Genomic DNA, 19,353 nt, shown 5'->3' with positions numbered 1-19,353 from the left:
TCTTATTCCAGTTCTTTTCTTAGACAAATTAATTTATACATTTATCTTAAATTGACTTCGAAGTTAATTTCAGATTTTGGTGACTGGCTACACTAGTGTAAAAATACAAATCACTTTGTATTAAATGCTCTCAAATATTGATCGAGCAACATCCAAAAGTTCCTTTTATTATAGTCATGTACATAAAAAATGAGGCTTGTAACACTGATTTAGACTATCATCTTAATTATCAATTAATATTTCAAATTCTTCATGGTTTAATCACCTCTAATTTGGACATGAAAATAAATATGTTCCTTGACAATCATCCTAACAGATGTTGAAATACCTGAAATTAGTTTGATTGTTTGAAGAATTATAACCGATTAAGCATGATAGGCACATAAATGCTGCTAACTACTTGGTTCCAAGGACATTTAAAGAATTACCTAGTTTCAAAGTTAAATCAGAGTAATTTCATCTCTCCAAGTGAAAGAACAACCATAATAGATTTTGTTAAGTCTTCAATTAAGAAGATCCTGTATAATCATTCCAGAAAAAGAAAAAGTTGATTTTTTAGAAAGCTGTTCTAAAATCTGAGCCTAAAAGATATGCAACCCCTACAAGAATAGTACCTATTTTAGAACAGTGAATAAATGAAGAAAAAGTTAGAAATTATGTTATCATAAAAGTCTTGTTACCTAAGATATTGAAAATTCCAGAAAAAACACATGGAAAAACCAGGCAAAAGGAAGAATTTCAACAAATGTAAAATGTCTTTTTTATCATAGTAGCTAGGCTTTCCATAAGCTTTTGTCAATATATCAAAGAAAAATATCTGTGGTATTGCGTATGTCTGATTTTGAAGGAACTAATTTAATTTACAAGAGAGAAAGCATTTGCTAGCTAAAATTTTACAGCATTATCAGCAGTGCTGATTACAAAATATATATTTACTTATTTAGACATTTGAAAACATATCCTCCAGTGCTCGCTTCAGCAGCACATATACTGAAAACATATCCTCCAATCTCTTCTGATTCCCACATAGAACTTCCAGATCAGTTAATGGTCTGTAAAAGTATGAATTTGAGCTCCAATGTGTATATAATGTCTTCCACACTACCAGGAATTATAATGGGAAAACTATTAATTTAGCCTAATGTTTTCTGCTTCACAACATCAAAATATTTCTCATATATTTTTGATGCAAAATTCAAACTGATAAAAACAAGTTGAAGTGAAATTTTTTAGTTTTAGCACCCTAAAAGTCCATTTGGCTTAAAGGAATTATTAAATTTAACTGCTAAAATTGAAGAACATCACAAAGAAATGTAGCTAGTGTTTAATAGGACTAAGCCAAGGAGTTTAAACAGAGAGTACTCTAAATTTTCTTTATAAGCCATTACAGTCAAAAACCATGTATTTTTTTTTAACTCAACACACCTTTTATGGAGTACTTGTACTATATGCCAGGTCATATACCAGGCACTAGGGATACAGACATGATTCAGACACAGTCTAGTGTGGGAGACAGACTCATGCCCAACTAATTATAAAATGCACTGTTAGCCTGATTCTGAACTTGACTCTTATGGAGACTTAATCAATTTATCTGTTTAGCCACATTATAAACAGATCACAGAAATTATATGGACTTTCCAAAAAAGCCACTAGAACTAAAAACAAGTTTATAAAACTAGGAGTTTTATAAAATTTGGGGCAATAGCTAAATTTTGCATATAGTTAACTATTATATTCAGTGGAAATTTAAGCTTCTGTTAAACTTTTTTAAAAGCTTGATTCAATTCACAGAACAGTCATGTACATTAACAGAAGTTATCGCTACTGAATTGTATTATCACCTTTTCCTTAGGCTATTTCCTTTCTCTCTTCCCAAGGTAAATGCTTCCTACTATTAAAAGGAATAGTTTTATAGGGGCACCTGGTGGCTCAGTCGTTGGGCGTCTGCCTTCGGCTCAGGTCATGATCCCATGATGGAGCCCACCCCCACTCCCCACCCCCCTGGCATTGGGCTCTCTGCTCAGCAGGGAGCCTGCTTCCCCCTCTCCCACTCCCCCTGCTTGTGTTCCTTCTCTCAGCTGTGTCTCTCTCTGTCAAATGAATAAATAAAATCTTTAAAAAAGGGGGGGGGAGTTTTATATAAATTCAGGTGAACAAAAATGAATAAGATTTAAAAAGTTTCCAAACACATTCTCTGCATTTGATAAATGTTCATTACTCTTTATTTTGACTGGCTCAGATTTATGTAAAATTTCCTTACTTCGTTTTCAGTTTGAATGTTCAGCCAAAACTAAATTCTTTGGGAATATTACATTTTCTAAAATCTTAACTTCTTAAAAATATAACCAAGTCCAAACAATCCAGTGTTTTCTTGCGCAGGCTTTATCCAAAATAATCAAAGGTGAACTCTTGTATCTTTATTCATATAATATAATACCACTGCAGTGGCTTCTCAGAGAGCAATATGTAATTAGAAAGTCAGACCAACATAAAATAATCACTAATCTACTTGTAAAAGGCTAGGGAGAAAAATCAGGGGGAGGCTAATCAGAATTACATGTTGTCTTCCCTATACATATTCTCTTTATTAAGTTTTGTTTATACATATATGTTAGCTATAGGCAAATATTATCACAAGAGGTGTGTTACAAAAAAAAGTATATCTGGAATTTTTAATAAAATTTCCATCAAAGCTCACAGTTTCATGGGAGCATATAAAACTAAGAGAGAAAAAGTTACTGGGAATTGCCAAAATCCTTCCTATACCTGGATATAGATAAAGTGGGATGGTCACACTTAGCCTGACAGGTACTCTTTCTCCATTACCTTTTAAAAGAGAATTTATAGATGAATACAAGATATCCATTTGTTCTGTGTTTTTGTAGATTCTAGTTTTGTCTACTTGGAATCTATTCATCACAGGACCACGTATAGTAACTATATTTTCCTATTTTCAATATTACTGATGATCTGGCATTTGGGGCCTTACAGACCCAGGGAGAGACTATCCCTTTCAGGGCTAGCTAAATCCCAAAGATAACTAACAACTTGCCTACAAATATACTTTTCATATACAAACCAACCAATCCCAAATCTATACCACCAACTTCCTCCTCTAACTCACACAATCAAATCAATAATTCTTCTGCCCTAAATCATCCCAGGGCCAGGTACCAGGCAACCAGAGACCACATCTATAGCCCAAAGCCCACCAGAATTATTTAAACTAGACAATTCTAAACTGTTTATTCTGGCTTGCTTTGCCTTGCCTTTCCATATAAAGGCTCTGGCCTAAACTTTTCCTTGCTCCTGTCCCCTGCCATCTGACCAAAAGCGAGCACTTCCCCTTGCCCCTGCAAAGCATGTAGCAAGACCCTTTCCAAAGACCTGTCAGTATAACATGGCTTTTCTGAGACTCTCCTGTGTTATTTTGCATAATTAAAACCTTGTACGTTTGACCCACACCTCCCCCTACCCTCTTCTCCCCACAACCACTCTTCTACTCTCTGCTTCTGCGTGTTTGACTATTTTAGATTCTGCATATATGTGAGATCATGCAGTATCTGTCTTTCTGTGTCTGGCTTACTTCACTTAGCATAATGTCCTCCTCAATTGTTTCTGAGTATTCAATTATTACTTCTGAAAATCAAATGGTCTCTAACTCTCGCATGTCTAATCACTTTTGTGAAACGCTAGATGGATTAAGACCCATCTTGTCCTTATCTTATTGTAACCTCCTTGTCATTTCAAATTGTAGTCCGAAAAGTTCCCCAAATCTTTAATAAATAAGTTTTATTGTGTTTAGTTTGTGTGGTCTTTTTGTCTTTGAAGAATGGTCGCTAAGGACGAAAATTTTTGTTTTCCTCCCCCTCATCTGTGTCTCTTTTTGTGGCCACACCTGACTGACCATATCATAAAAGCCCACAGAACACTGAAACTATTGACTTAAAAAGATAATCTGAATTATCTTTGAGTCTTATTTATTTGTAGTGATCTGATTCTCCCTTTATCGTGGATTTTCTGCACAAAGACATTACCAAAACAGTGCAAAATGTTTCTTAAGCCCATGATTGGCACATTTTACTATAACATCCTATGTAGGTGGAATCTTTGCTGCATTTCTTAAAAAACAGAAAAGCTACTTGTTTACCTCCTCCATTCTCATCTAACAGGAAAGCTGCCATAAAGGTAATTAATGTAATTGAATCAATTAAAGTTTTAGATTCATTAAAATATATGAACCGTTCATATATTAATGTTTGTATTAAAGTTCAATCGCATTTTGTGAAGCACTCATGCTTCTTGTTCTCTAAATATACAGGTACTTTTTGAGATAAATATAAATATGTGTTAATAAATTATTGAAACATAATCACCAAATTATTGTTTTATGGAACAATCTGCAATTCAATAAACTTTTGAATCCTCTTCATTCCCTTTTCAAGATATTTTAGGAACCAAGAGAAACACCAGGAAAGTATATTTTTCCAAGAAAAATTTATTCTAATGTCAAAAGTTTCAATGTAACCATGAAAGTTAGGTAGTAGAATTCATTCTAAAATATTTGACCTACTTGAAATCAAGAGAGCTACTGAGCTAACTAGATACTTTGCACTGAGATACATCACTGTCCTAGGGAATCAAAGATATAAGCCCTTTTTTAACCTGTGCCAGATCAAACAACCATTTCTAAAGATGGGAGAAATCTGTTTAGAAGAGAAAGCCATATAATTCAGTATTCCTAATCAAAGAGATATAAGGAAGTATGTAAAAGGAAATGGAATAATATTTTTAAATCATGAAAGGGAATAAGTGAAATTATAAGCTACTTGAAGTAATTTCGTGAAAGGCTGATCTTTCAAAGCTGGGTTCAAGGCTGATTCAGCATGTTTTAAATGGATATACCATAGTTAAAATTTCCTGAATTATGAGAAAGCTTCACTGATCTTTTAAGCAGACAAAGTTGATATTAAGTTCCTCATTTCTGCATTTTTGTCCTCATAAAGATTTGGCAAGATATTATATTACTTTATGTTACAGAAATGGTCTGTACTGGAAATACCAGCTCCTTTATTAGACTGGCACTAGTATCTAAGCAGTTTCTAATATCAAGCTAAAAGAGTGGATGTTCAAGATTTTTTGTTGTTTAGTTCTTATGATAACCATTTATAATGGATATTTATGTTAAAAACTAAATAGAAAGTACTAGCTTACAATGCCAAGACAAATGTAAAACAATTTCTGTTGTATAACTGTTTACTAAATTACTTGAATTAAAGTAAATTAACCCTAATATCAGTTCTTAAGAACTAATTATATTTTTCAAGCCACATAAAGATAAAAAGAATTATTAAATCAGAGAGTTATGAGCACAGTCCAAATCATCATGTTTTATTTAAGTAACAACATATAGAAAGGTCTAAGAATTTTACTTTTGTCAAGTTTGTCATCAGGATCTTCAGGTACTTCTTCAACATGGTTTTGGTGACATGAAAGGTCCTGGATGGTTCAAATAAGAATGACAGTCTCTTCTTAAGGAGTGGTAAAGATGAAAGTGCTGTACATAAGAATCATCTTAATACAACAAATAAAACCTGAGTGCCTATCATAGACTAATAATCAGTTAGGCTGAGAAAAAGGGTAAGACACTGAAACAGCTTGTGAAATAGACCTCTATGAACTTCATTCTTAAAAAAATTTTTTAAAGAATGTCTGTGGTTTTGAAGAAGTAGGGGAAATATCTCATTCATTCAAGATGACTGAAAATTTTCATGGCCAAAATGTTATCTAGTATGGATCTGCAATGATGGGGCTAGAGTTTCATATCTTCACTGTACAAAGGAGCCCTATATATAAAAAAAAAGATAAGCTAGTAACTATAAGCAGAATTTTGGTAATAATTTGAGTAAGGTGAACAAACTGAAGAATTTTCCAAATCGTTCAACAGTCTTCAGAACTGTGATTTAAAAAAAAAAAAAATACTTCAGAGAGAAACACAAACTATAGTAAAGTTGCAAATGGAATACAAAAGAAAGTGTTAGCAAAATGTTGTCAATTGCCAACGTTTTAAAAATACCTGTGAGGCTTCTAGTGGAAATAAAAACTGGTTCTATAATCTTTCTGGAAGGAATTTGGGCAATATTTATATGTAGCCTCAAAAATTAGCCTAGTAGCTCCTTGAAGAAATTACCAATTCCGGGGCTGAGGCAGAAAAAATACAAGATGACCCTGGGAAATCTTAGCGCCAAACACTAAGGAAGTGCTCAAAAAGAATGAGAGCTTGTTGAAGGAGCTCCTAATGTCCAAAGGTGAAAGCACGGGAGCAACAAAACTGGAAGTGAGAGTGTTAGAATATGGCCCGTAGAATAAAATAAATAGCTCTGAGTCCATACTGAAATGAGCAATTGAATGAATAAATGGAGGCTATGTGACAGCTCTTCCCTACAGAAAAAAACCTAATTTCTGAACACAGAAAGAATGAGACAGAAAATCATCACTAGGCAGATACCACAGTAATACGTAAATAATAAGCAGGAAATAGTCACTGATGAACACTAAAATTTGTGGGCAAAGAGTTGAGGAAAAATAGGACATTCGCAATGGTCTTCAAGTATCTCCTCAAGATATTCATTATTACAAAGCAGAGATTTTTAATTTTACAGTCGAAAACCCAGCAGAGGGGCGCCTAGGTGGCTCAGTCGTTAAGCGTCTGCCTTCGGCTCAGGTCATGGTCCCAGGGTGCTGGGATTGAGCCCCACATCGGGCTCCCTGCTCAGCGGGAGGCCTGCTTCTCCCTCTCCACTCCCCCTGCTTGTGTTCCCTCTCTCCCTGTGTCTCTCTCTGTCAAATAAATAAATAAATAAAATCTTTAAAAAAAAAAAAAGAAAACCCAGCAGAGACCTCCCTAATCAAGGTTAACATCCCCCAAGATAAGACTTCATCTATCCCCTGATATAACTCACTGAGAAGGAAGCATCACTTCAGTGGTATTCTTGACAATAAATGCATAACCCCAATCTCATTATGAGAACCTCACAAACACAAATGGAGAATCTACCAAAAAAAAATGCCCTGTATACTTCAAGAGTGTCAAGGTTATGAAAGGTAGGGGAATAACAAATTGGAGATGATTAAAGAGACATGATACCTAAACACAAAATAGGATCCTAGAACAGAAAAATGATATTAGTCCTTTGATATCCTAATAAATACTGTGGTTCATTTAACAGAATTGTACTAATGTTCATTTCCTTTTGATTATTAACTATAGTTATGTAAGATGTTAATATTATGGCAAAGTGAATGAAAGGTATATGGGAACTCTTTGTACTATTGTTCCAATTACTGTGTGCAAAATTTGTCTCAAATTAAGAAGCTAAAAATTAACAAAATGAATTTTTTCTTTTATATTTGCTTTTCTGTTTTCTAACCCACTTTAAAAAATAAGTATTAATTTTAGAATTAGGAAAAATATATTTTATTATGCTTACCAGATTATATTATTGGCTTGCATCTTATTACTCTCAAATGGATAAACCAAGTTATTGACTAAGCATTATTAAATCAATAATTCGTTATTGAATTAACTATACATATTGGGTATGAAAATCTTTGGTGCAGTTATTTTCAATCAAAGAAGAATATTACTCCAGTAGTCATACCAATGATAGCTATCATTTTTGAGTAATTCTTCCAAACAGTATAACTCTTATATGAATGTGTATACATAATTATGTACATAATTTATTGATTCTCATGAGCCTGTGAAGTAGGTATTATTATTGTTATCATTCCTATTTTATAGGTAAGAAAAATGAGGCTGTGAACAGCTGGGAAATTTGTCAAAGCTGGCATACATACTTAATTGAAACAGAACGGTGTGACAACAAAGTTTAAACTCTTGACAACTGATGTCTACTAATGTTGCTGCTTAATATAATATATATATTATATATTACCCATGATATGTTTAAGAAGGACTTGCTTGCACTTGGCTCTGTTAGAGAGCAGCACACAATTACGTGAAATAGACTCTGCTTTTAAGAATCTAGCACTCTAATTAAGGAAACAAGTTCTATGTATGTGTATTTATATATAAGTAAAGTAATTTTATATATACATATAAATTGCAAAGTGATATGTAATATGTCATAAATGCTAATAAGTAAAATAAGCAGTAAGCAATTTTGTAATCCATTATGATCTATAAAAAATAGCTCTATTTTTTTTTTGGAAGTTTTGGTCTTCTAGCATTCCCAGAGCTAAAACAATTCAGACATACTATAAGTTTTCAGTTAATTTTTTAAGGTAAATGTTCTCAAACTCTAGTGTACATAAGAATCACCTAGGCAGTTTTTATATTTCTTGTTTATTGGCACCACCTCCTTGATAATCAAGTCTTCAAGTTTCAGTAAGTCCCAGAACTTGCATTTTTAATGAGCCCTCCTAATGATTCTGATGCAGCTTGAGTTTAAAGTTTCAATAACAATCCCTTTGTTTAGGAGGAAAAAAAAATATCTCCTGGAAGTGCTTTGTAAAATTATATAATTTCAGATTTTTGGAAGGCATTTATATCATAACATTACTCATTAATAAAATATGAAGTACATGATATGCACTTAAATAACAAATTAAATTATACATTAGGTCTATGTCTTGATGTCTACATGGTCTACATGTTTTTCCATTTTTTAACCACAATCTTGTTTCTGAGCAAATCAGAAGAGTTTGGATAGGCTTATTCCAAGAGCAGCTTAAATATCAACAGAAAATCACCTCTGTACTTATGAAAGGAACAGAGTGAATCTAACAATAATGAAATGTGCTTCATCAGCAGAGCTGTTTTCATTCCATCTGGCAGTTATATACCTAACTACTTTTTATGGCACTTGCTTTCTGGAATGTGACTAGGTTATCATCTTTGATATCAAAGCCCCATTAATAAAAAAAAAAGGCTTTAGGAAGCAATCACCTTCTCTAAATAATATTGGTTTCTCAGAATAAGCTAGAAGAAGCATAGGTACAATAAATGTTGGAGGCACTCCAGCAACCTAACACATTCAATATGCAATGGGAAAATTCTTCTTAAAAAAAAACTTGCTTATTAGATCCTTAGAGCATAATATTCATGATGAATCATCAAGTCTTGATGATACTGATGTAAGGACTTTATCACTAAGTCAAAACCATACCAAGTCTTTGGCTATAATACTTTATCCCTCTATCTCACTCAATCCCATAGATTAATCACTATTTCCATTCTCTTGGAAGACCCTTGGAGTCCTGAACTATTTGGAAATGGCCTAAGCTTAACATAGAACTTGTATGTAAATGGCATCCAGAAATTTTTGTGTCATCCTTGATATAGTACTTAGAAGTCCTCACTAAAAAGAAAATAAAACTATAAAACATTGTCACAAGAAATTAAAGATCTAAATACATAGAGAGACAGTCCATGTATGTGTTTTGTAAGACTCAATATTGCCAAGATGGCAATTCTCCCCAGATTGATCTGTAAGTTTAAAACAATCCCTATCAAAATCTTTACAGGTTTTTTTTTGGAGAAATCAGTAAGTAGATCCTAAAATTCATATAGAAATACAAAGAACCTAAAATAGCCAAAACAATTTAGAAAAAGAAGAACAAAGATGAAGAACTTAATCACTTGATTTCAAATTTCACATGAAACCTCAATAATCAAGACAATGTGGTATTAGGGTAAGGAAATGCACATAGATAAACAGAACAGAACTCAGAGCCCAGAAAAAATGACCTTCTATTGATAGTTACTTTCAACAAAGCTGGCAAGAAAATTCAATGGAAAAAGGTGGCCTTTCCCACAAATGGTGCTTGGGTAATTGGATATATATATATATGCAAAGAATTTATTTATTTTTTTAAAGATTTTATTTATTTATTTGACAGAGAGAGACACAGCGAGAGAGGGAACACAAGCAGAGGGAGTGGGAGAGGGCAGAAGCAGGCTTGCCTGCGGAGCAGGGAGCCCGATGCAGGGTTCGATCCCAGGACTCTGGGACCATGACCCGAGCCGAAGGCAGACGCCCAACGACTGAGCCACCCAGGCGCCCCAATGCAAAGAATTTAGACTCTAACTTCACACCATACACAAAAATTAACTCAAAACAGATCATTGATCTATATGCAAGAATCAAAACTATAAAACTCCTAGGAAAAAAATACAATAAAAATCTTTGTGGGCTTGATTTAGGCCGATTTCTTAAATTCAATACCAAAAGCACAATCAATAAAAGAAAAAAATTGATAAACTGCACTTTGTCAAAATTAAAAACTTTTGTATTCCAAAAGTCACCATTAAGAAAGTTAAGACAAGGCCAGACAGTGAGAAAATATTTGCAAATCGTATTTCTGAAAAGGAAGTTGTATCCAATATATATATATGTATATATATATAAAAGAAAATTCTTGGGGCGCCTGGGTGGCTCAGTCGTTAAGCATCTGCCTTCGGCTCAGGTCATGATCCCAGTTTTCTGGGATCAAGCCCCAGGTCGGGTTCCCTGCTCAGCAGGAAGCCTGCTTCTCCCTCTCCCACTCCCCGTGCTCATGTTCCTTCTCTCGCTTTGTCTCTCTCTGTCAAATAAATAAATAAAATTCTTTTAAAAAAATTAAAAAAGTAAAGAAAACTCTTTTAAGTCAAGAAGACAACAAAATAACCAACTTGAAAATGAACAAAATATTTTAATAGACATTTCATCAAAGAAGATATATAAATGGCTAAATAAGCACATAAAAAGACGTTCAACATCATTAGTGCTATAGACTGAATGTTTTTGTTTCCCCAAAATTCGTATATTGGAACCTAGCCCTCAAAGTCATGCTATTAGAAGTTAGGGCCTTTGGGTAGGTCTTTTATAAAAGAGGTCCCAGGGAGCTCTCCTCCCCTTCTGCCATGTGAGAACACAGCCAAAAGATGCCCATCTATAAACCAGGAATGGGCTCTCACCAGATACCAAGCCTGCTGCTCTATGATCCTGGCCTTCCTAGCCTCCAGAACTGTGCAAAATAAATTTTTATTGTTAATAACCACCCAGTCTATGATATTTTGTTACAGTAACCAAATGGACTAAGACAATTACTCATTATGAAAATGCAAATCAAAATCACAACAGCATACCACGTCACACTCATTAAAATGACCAGTCAAGAAGACAAACAATATCAAGTGTTGGCAAAAATGTGGAGAAATCAAAACCTTTATATTATGGTACAGGTGGTATATGTAAAATGGCACAACCTCTTTGAAAAAGAGTCTCGCAATTTCTTTGAACATTATACATAAACTCATTATATGATCCAGTAATTCCACTCATAGGACTCGATCCAAGAGAAATGTAAATATGTGTTCACACAGAGACATATACATGAAAATTTATAGCAGCACCATTTATAATAGCCTAAAGTTAGAAACTATACAAATGACCAAACTCTCAATGTGATACTTTCCAGCAATAAAAGGAACAAACTTCTGATACATGCTACAACATGAATGGACGTCAAGAATGGCTCACTTAAGTGAAAATAGCCAGATGCAAAAGACTACCTATTGTACAATTCTACTTATGTTAAATGTCCAGAAAAGGCAAACCTACAGAGGCAAAAAGCAAATCAGCAAAATGTAGATTAATTATTGCCTAGGGTCAGAAGTGGATGTTAACTACACATGGGCTGAAGAAAGCTTTTGGGACAATGAAATGTTCTAAAACGGATTGCAGTGATGGTTGCTCAGCTCTGTAAATTTACTGACAATCATTGAATTGTACATTTACAGTAGGAGAATTTTATGATATGTAAATTATATATATGTATATATTATATGCATTTATTATATGTAAAAAATCTCCTTAAGCATCATAAGATCTTAGAAGAAACATACTTTGAAAATCACTATAAAATGACTGATAATGAATCGATGTTTTCCTTGGAATTTATTATAGTCTATAGTAACATGACACTATATGAGGCTAGACCAACAATGGCCTTAAAAAAATGTTGGTAACACAAAGTGAGGTATAATGGAAAAAAATATATTTTCCTAGAAATTTAGGTGTTTTGATGTTCCTTATGTTAAAGTTTAAAGTATATCAAGAGAAAGTTCAGAAAAATGATTTGGAGGGAAAAAAATAACAATTTGACCCAAGTTAAATAGTTATCTTCCTCTGCCACACATAGGATATGCTATATACTCTCATAACTCAGCTTTGAAGATATATTCCAAAAGACCTCTAGGTCTGAAAATAGTTTACTGAAACCCTGACCAACCTCAGCATTGTCTTGACAAAAAGAATAAATTTTGTGGTAAAGACTATCCAGGGTGTGTGTGTGCGTGCATATGTGTATATGTATTATGTGCATTGTAAATTTTCATGAATATATTCCACTTGCCCTTTTCTTGATTTATATAAATATGACTTACATAAGAACTGTGTAGATCCTCAATTTTTTCCCTATTAGTGATAATGATTAAACAATAACTTACATTTTTTGCGATATTTTTTAGGTAAAATTTGACATTTTGCAGTATACAATTCAGTATAATTCACAACGTTATACAAACATCACCACTATGTAACACCAAAATGTTTCCATCACTCAAAAAAGAAACCCATAGATGTTAGCAATCACTCTTCAATTTTGCCCCAGGCTCTGGCAACCACTAATCTACTTTAGTCTCTAAGGATTTGCTTATTCTTAAGTTTTTATATAAATGGAATCATGCAATATGTGGCCTGCAGTATCTTAATTTTATAAGATCTTATATCAGAGTATTTTCACTTTTGAAGAGGTAGATGAGAAAGCCCATTTTATAATGGTATTCCTTTTATTTTTTAATTGGTTCTAATTAAAGAGAACAGTCACTTTTTAATTAGATGCAATATTTTCAAATCCTAGCTCAGTACGTATTAGCTATGTGAATCTGGGTAACTTACTCAATCTTCTCAGCCTCAGTTTCTTACTTGTAAGGCTGGATAACATTAGCAACCTTTCAGAATCATCATGAAGACTAGAGATGTCTGTGCTTAGTTGTGAGCCTGAGACAATATTTCTTATCACTTCATAAGGATTGTCTAATTACCATCGTCATTTTAATCTGGCACTCAGATATTACTCTATGCTAGAAGAGGGACTACACAGGGGCGCCTGGGTGGCTCAGTCGGTTAAGCATCTGCCTTCAGCTCCGGTCATGATCCCAGGGTGATCCTGCTTCTCCCTCTCCCTGTCGCTCTGCCTATTTGTGCGCTCTCTCTCTCTCTCTCTGTGTCAAATAAATAAATAAGATCTTTAAAAAAATAGAAGAGGGACTATACAAAGATGGAAAGAAACAAGAGATTTGGACTCTAGGCCAAGCTCTGCCATTAACTAGTGTAAGCAGAATGACCTTAAATACATCTTCTTATCTCTTTGGTATCCAGTTTCACCATGTGTAAATTAAGGAGTTAGTCCAAAATATGCAATTGAGCTTTATAGTCCTTTTCTGACCAAAACATTTATGACTCCATAAAATAGATGCATTAAATACTAGTTATTCCCTTTTTCTAAATGAGCAACATACCTCCAAGGGGTATCCGAAACACTCTTTTACGTGAGACAATATATTAGAACTTTAATTTACATTTATTTTATCTAAAAATAAATAAAACTTAACTAATAGTACTCTACAGATTGAAAGTGGTATTCTCACAGAAAGCCAAATGATCAAGTGTCAGGTATCCTATGAGGTATGAGAATGGAAGGAAGGGTAGAGTTTCTCTACACAGAAGTGTTGAGCATGGCACCCACATTTCCCCATTCACTTGAAGCATCTTGCAATACACTGTAGTCTGTCTTGCCCTGTTTAGACTTCTGAAGCAACCATCATCCCAAGGTTAGAAAGAAATGATATCTTGGAAGTGTGAATATTTTTTTGGCAATGCTCGCTGACTCTATCTGAATTCCAGAACTTTGTCCAGATATTTTCTAATTCTCCATGAAAAGCGATCTCACTTCCTCATCTGACTTCAATATTTTTAGCATAAACTTAATACTTGTAGGCTTTAGACTCTACCACTCATTAGCTACCTTAGCATCCTATACATATGTTTATTTCTATAGTCACTCACCACTGTAGAGTAATAATTCAAGTTATAAAGGGGAAAAGGAGAATTGATTTCTTATATGGCATCTTGCTTCCTATGTATTACTACGAGAGTAAGTTTTCATTAAATTAGTATTATAATCTAAATTACAATTTAAGTAAAATAAAAATACCAATATTACTTAGCCAACTTATGTATTCTTTTTGTTATTTGACATTTTAGTCCCATTTCCCTTTCCTTAATTTAATAATACAGAAGATTTTTCATAACTTTTTTTCACAAATAAAGCAATAAATTGGGCCATCTGGAAATCTAGAATTAGGGTGCCTGGGTGGCTCAGATGGTTAAGCGTCTGCCTTCGGCTCAGGTCATGATCCCAGGGTCCTGGGATCAAGTCCCGCATCGGGCTCCCTGCTCCTTGGGAGTCTGCTTCTCCCTCTGCCTCTCTCTCTCTCTCTCTCTGTCCTTCATGAATAAATAAATAAAATCTTTAAAGACAAAAAAGGAAATCTAGAATTAGCATTTTAAAAAGTACCATATTCCACCATCTACTCTACACCAACAAATTACCTTTAAAAAGTGATCTTTACTCTAGTTCCATACGTCAGGGCAGTTTTATAAGCAAGTTCAACTTAAAATAAGTTCCTTTTAGGACAGCAGAATTTTAGAAAGGATCCAACATGGAACCACTACAATATCACCCAAAATTAAGTGGCATGAGATAAAAATACTTGTTATAAAAATATTCTCCTATAAGTCTCTTCCATGGTCTAGTAATTTAAAGATTGTCAGGTTACTCCTAGAAGCAAATTCAACTCTGAATGTCAATGAAAAATTTGAAGTCCTATGCAATATCCTAAATTCCTGGCTTCATTTCAAAAGATTAATTCTATCTTCACTGAAGTGATATCACCATCATTACTATGACATATAGTCTCCATATCCACCGATGTCAAACAGCTTATAACAATGATTAAATAGTTGAGGAGAAAACAGCACTTTTTCTCAACAAGTTAAATAAAGCTCTATCTATAGACTAGCTAGATTGTGAGCTCCATGTGGACAGGGTTTTTGTCCATCTAAGATGTTCAGTGCTGTATTCCCAGCCCCAAGAAAATGTCTGGCCAACAATAGACTTTTAATAAATGGAGGAATCTTCTGAACACAGTTTGATCCATAGCTTCAGGTGCTATCAAGGCCAGACTGTATTCTGGGCCTAGAAGAGCAGAACATCCTAACCTTTAGAGTGACAAGGGCCTATAAAATGCAAAGATGCCTCACCCAACAAAAGAAAATTATCTTTAAAGCTCTCTAGGGAGGACTGAGGAAAAAAAGGAAACATGTCAGGACCTCCTTCACTCACACCCTTAAAACGAACTTTATATACAGTAAATGAAGGTAAACCTTGGAGGCTTAAAAAGAATGTTTGCCTCCCTTTCCTCCCTACTAGCAGCTAACTTTTATTGAGAACTTACTAAATTACAGATACTTCACATTGATTATTTGAATCACTCCTTACAAAACCCAAGAGATATGTACCATTCCCTTCCCATTTTTCAGCTGAAGAAACTAAGGCTTATCACGTCCCCAAGATCATAGAGCACATAAATAGCAGTGCTGAGACCTACTAGACTGTTTTTAAGTACTATGCCATATTGCCTCTTACATAATTATTTGCAAAGTCATCTGATTAATTTTCTAAAACAGAGTCCTAAAGCTATTTCTTCCTTTCTCTTCCAAGTAGAAAAACTCCAGTCCAGGATCCGATTATGATAAGACTGATTAATAATGTAATGTAAAAAAAAAGAAAAAGAAAAAGTGCTTTTTTTCTGAACTAGTTTTAGAAGACCTATATTCTAGTCCTGGCTTCAATACTGTGTGACCTTAGACATGTCATTCCAACTCCTTGTGCCTCAATTTCTCATTTTTAAAATTAAAATAATAAAATCTGCTTTACTTAACATGATTGTTTTGAAAACTAAAAAGGGGGGGCATAAAAGCAATTGGAAAAACTGAAAATACTATATAAATATAAAAGTAGGCCAGTAATTCAGCATCCTTTTTAGCCTCTCCAGTTTCTTTTTCATATAATGAACTGCTAGCATGATCTTCTTTTGCCATTAAGCTATGGAACTATGGAACTATTCTGTACCTGGCCATTATGCACATAAAATGCAATCTTTGACTCTTCAAAAATTTCCATCAGACTGATTATAAACCTTCTTTTCTAGCCACACTTGTATTTTCTCTGTTCCTTTAAGCCACACTCTGATTGCCCATCTAGCACAGTAATGTTATCCCCTTCTAAATCCATCTTGTTAATCCTCATTTCGTCCCAAACCCTTTAAGTGTTCCCTACAAGTGGCAACTCATATACCACACCAAACTGACTTCAGCCTGCTTTTCTAGGACAACTTCCAAACCCCTTCCCCCTACTAAAAGGGTTTTTTCCCTATATCCTAACCTTTACTAAATCTCCATCCCTCAATTCCTATGTATAGTTCCTTCCTTTTATCCAAGGAACAATTGTTCTCTGGTATGTTTGTCATTCTTTATTCTGAGTACCCACAGAATCCTAATTTATGTATCTATTCAAGTTTGGGAAGATAGACAAATCTTTTACTCTCATTTTTATAAAACAACTCTACTTTGATCCATAAAGAAATGTCTCTACTTTTAAGCAGGCAGGCTAATTGATATGCTTTCTTTTTTCCCTCACTGCCCCTGCTCTTTATTTAGGCTCCATTCGTGGTAGTGATGTCTGCATTCTTCCCATCCTCCTGCTCCCTCCTGGCCCAAATCTAGCGTCCTGAGGAGAACTGAGCATGCTCAGTAGCCACAGCCAATTCCGGATGCAAACTGGCATCTTTTGCAGATTTTGAGCCCAGCAGGAGAGGTAAGGCCCTAAAAATACAGTGGCCCAGAATTTGCCCACTCCCCCTGAGGTATCATTTGATGTAAAGATGTGTTCAAAGCCTAGAAATGGACTTGGAAATGGACAGCTTGCTGCCAGTCCCTAGTCTGCAAGGTGGGTCACCAACCTGAGTAACAGAGAGCTGAGAAGAGCCCCTCTTCCTCATTTGGCGCAGGGAGGAGATTTCTGCTGCTCTGAGCTGTGATAGTGCTGATAGATGGCTGGAAGCTTACATTTGGCATTTCTGTTGCGTCAAGAAAATACTGTTGTTGTTGTTGTTTTTCTTTTTTTCCTTGAACACAGCAACATCAGCTGCTCCAGACTGAGAAAGATGTTGCCTGAAGAGCTACAAAGTCTATGAGCCAGCCAGAGAGATTGTGGAGAGGATAGGCAAACCAACAACTTACCCAAGAATTAGATCTAGGGAGGTGTCTTAAGACCCAGAAATAAACAGGCTTTTTCTAAATGACAATTCAGGAACCTTTCAGATATTCAATGCCAAATTGTCTGCTTGTCCCCCCAAAACACACACCTTCTTTGTATGTGAACCATGACACATTTCCTTTTAAGAGACTGACAGAATACACACACACACACACACACACACACAAATCCTCCTGTTCTCCTTTCCCCTGGTTTCTGCAGACTAAATCTCTGGAGCTGCAACAGCAGCAGATTCCCTTACCTCACTGCCAGGGGGGTGAGGCATAGGGAAGAAATTTATCATGAATGGAATATGATAAAAAAAAGGGGGAGCTTCTTTGCAGGGTCTTCAGCCACCACTGCACAGCCTGAGAAACAGAGATAGGCAGAAACAGGCTGGAAGAGAGACACACAGCTGCCCCTGCTGCTAAAACCTAGCCATCTCTTCCAACAGCAACAGACATGAGACATTTCATCACCGTAGTGCATCCATATTGAGAAGAGGGGGGAAAATATCATGTGCTTTGCGTTATGCATTTCAGTCACCCGAGATGGGAGGAGACCCCTGTCCATATGTCGTGGGAGCTATCCACCACCCCAAAAGTACGATCACTGCATCTAGCCAGCCGACCGCTTGCCTGACAGGTTTTGCAGCAAACGCGGTTAATCTGTGACAGCAGGTTGTCTCTTACCGTAGGCAGCAGCGGCTCCATTTGAGCTCCCTGGTCTTTAATCTCCATGTTTTGTAACGCCTCTGGAATAAGCACCTTTCTCTGCAGTGTCTTCAATGTCCTACACTCAGCCCGGCACTCGCTCTGCTTAGTATTCGGATCAGGTAGCTCTGAAGCAGGAGGCAATTGCACACTCCAACTCACCAGAGTCACATGGCTCCTACTCACTCGGGCTGCTGGCCAGGTTTTGCACTGAATGCCTTGGATCCCTGGGCCGGTAAGAGCGATCTCCCAAGCCCTGTGTCACTGCCCACACCTGGCTACTGGTATAAAATACAGCCTGCAATGCTGCAAGTCTAGTGGACATTAAGAATCTCACCTAAGATGCTAACTTCTTATACAGACTCGTCCAAGGGGGACTCCAACCAGCTCAGCCAGATTTTAACACTTTGAGGTACTACACTTCATTCCCAGAACCCCACAGAGGAGGAGGCATAGTTCAAACAAGAGGATGTTAATAAGGTGTACTAGATGTCCTGCTCCGAGTACGTGGGGTCTTTAAAAACAGAAAAGATGACATCAAAATTGATATGCCTTAGTGAGACTGAACTATGCATTAACAAAATCATTTAAGTCATTGTTGACTGAGTAAGAATTGGGCAGACAGATACTTTCAATATTTTAATTATGAGAAACTTGGGTAAGTCACACACTATCACAAATAAAATATATTTTTCTATGATTTCCCAATAAAAATAATAAGGAAAGAAAGTATTTTGATAGTAGCAATTATCAAGATATTCAAGCATTTTGAAAAAAAATGAATTTGACAAGAGTAGCCTAAGCATGTACGCTTTTGCCTTAAAAGTCTCAACAAAAGAGGAGTACAGGATTCTCTAATCCATGGGAGAAAATGAGTCAGAGGAGCTCTTTTGTAGGGAAAAGAAGGTGATAATGGCTGTTGAGTGACTACATATTTCCCAGAATTAATTGTAGATCCAGAGTATTTTAAGTAATGAAGCCCATGTATCACTGAATCCCAGACTGAGTACAGAGGTTACAAATGAAGAGGAGTTAAACAAGTATGACTAAAAATTATTCACATAGCTTATCTTAAATAAGATTTTCACCAGATTTAAAAAACATTCATCAGCAGGAGTGAATATTAAATTATTTTCAGCAACACACCAAAATTTTCCACAACATTCCTCATAGGTGGAATCATTAATAA

At 35.3% G+C, this 19,353-nt stretch overlaps 1 protein-coding gene across 1 annotated transcript in view; it reads right to left on the bottom strand.

Moving 5' to 3' along the window:
* SLC4A10 (solute carrier family 4 member 10) overlaps positions 1-18,437 on the bottom strand; it is a 301,324-nt gene extending 282,887 nt beyond the window's left edge. The window contains exon 1 of the mRNA XM_027590053.2: positions 18,144-18,437. Coding sequence (XP_027445854.1) covers positions 18,144-18,191 — 48 coding nt within the window. The 5' untranslated portion in view covers positions 18,192-18,437. The remainder of the gene's footprint in view (positions 1-18,143) is intronic.
* Positions 18,438-19,353: the final 916 nt, after the last annotated feature.

The sequence above is a fragment of the Zalophus californianus genome, chromosome 3 (assembly GCF_009762305.2).
Source record: "Zalophus californianus isolate mZalCal1 chromosome 3, mZalCal1.pri.v2, whole genome shotgun sequence".
Taxonomy (NCBI): domain Eukaryota; kingdom Metazoa; phylum Chordata; class Mammalia; order Carnivora; family Otariidae; genus Zalophus; species Zalophus californianus.
Note: the sequence above shows the minus strand (reverse complement) of the source record. Positions and strands in the feature narration are given on the sequence as shown.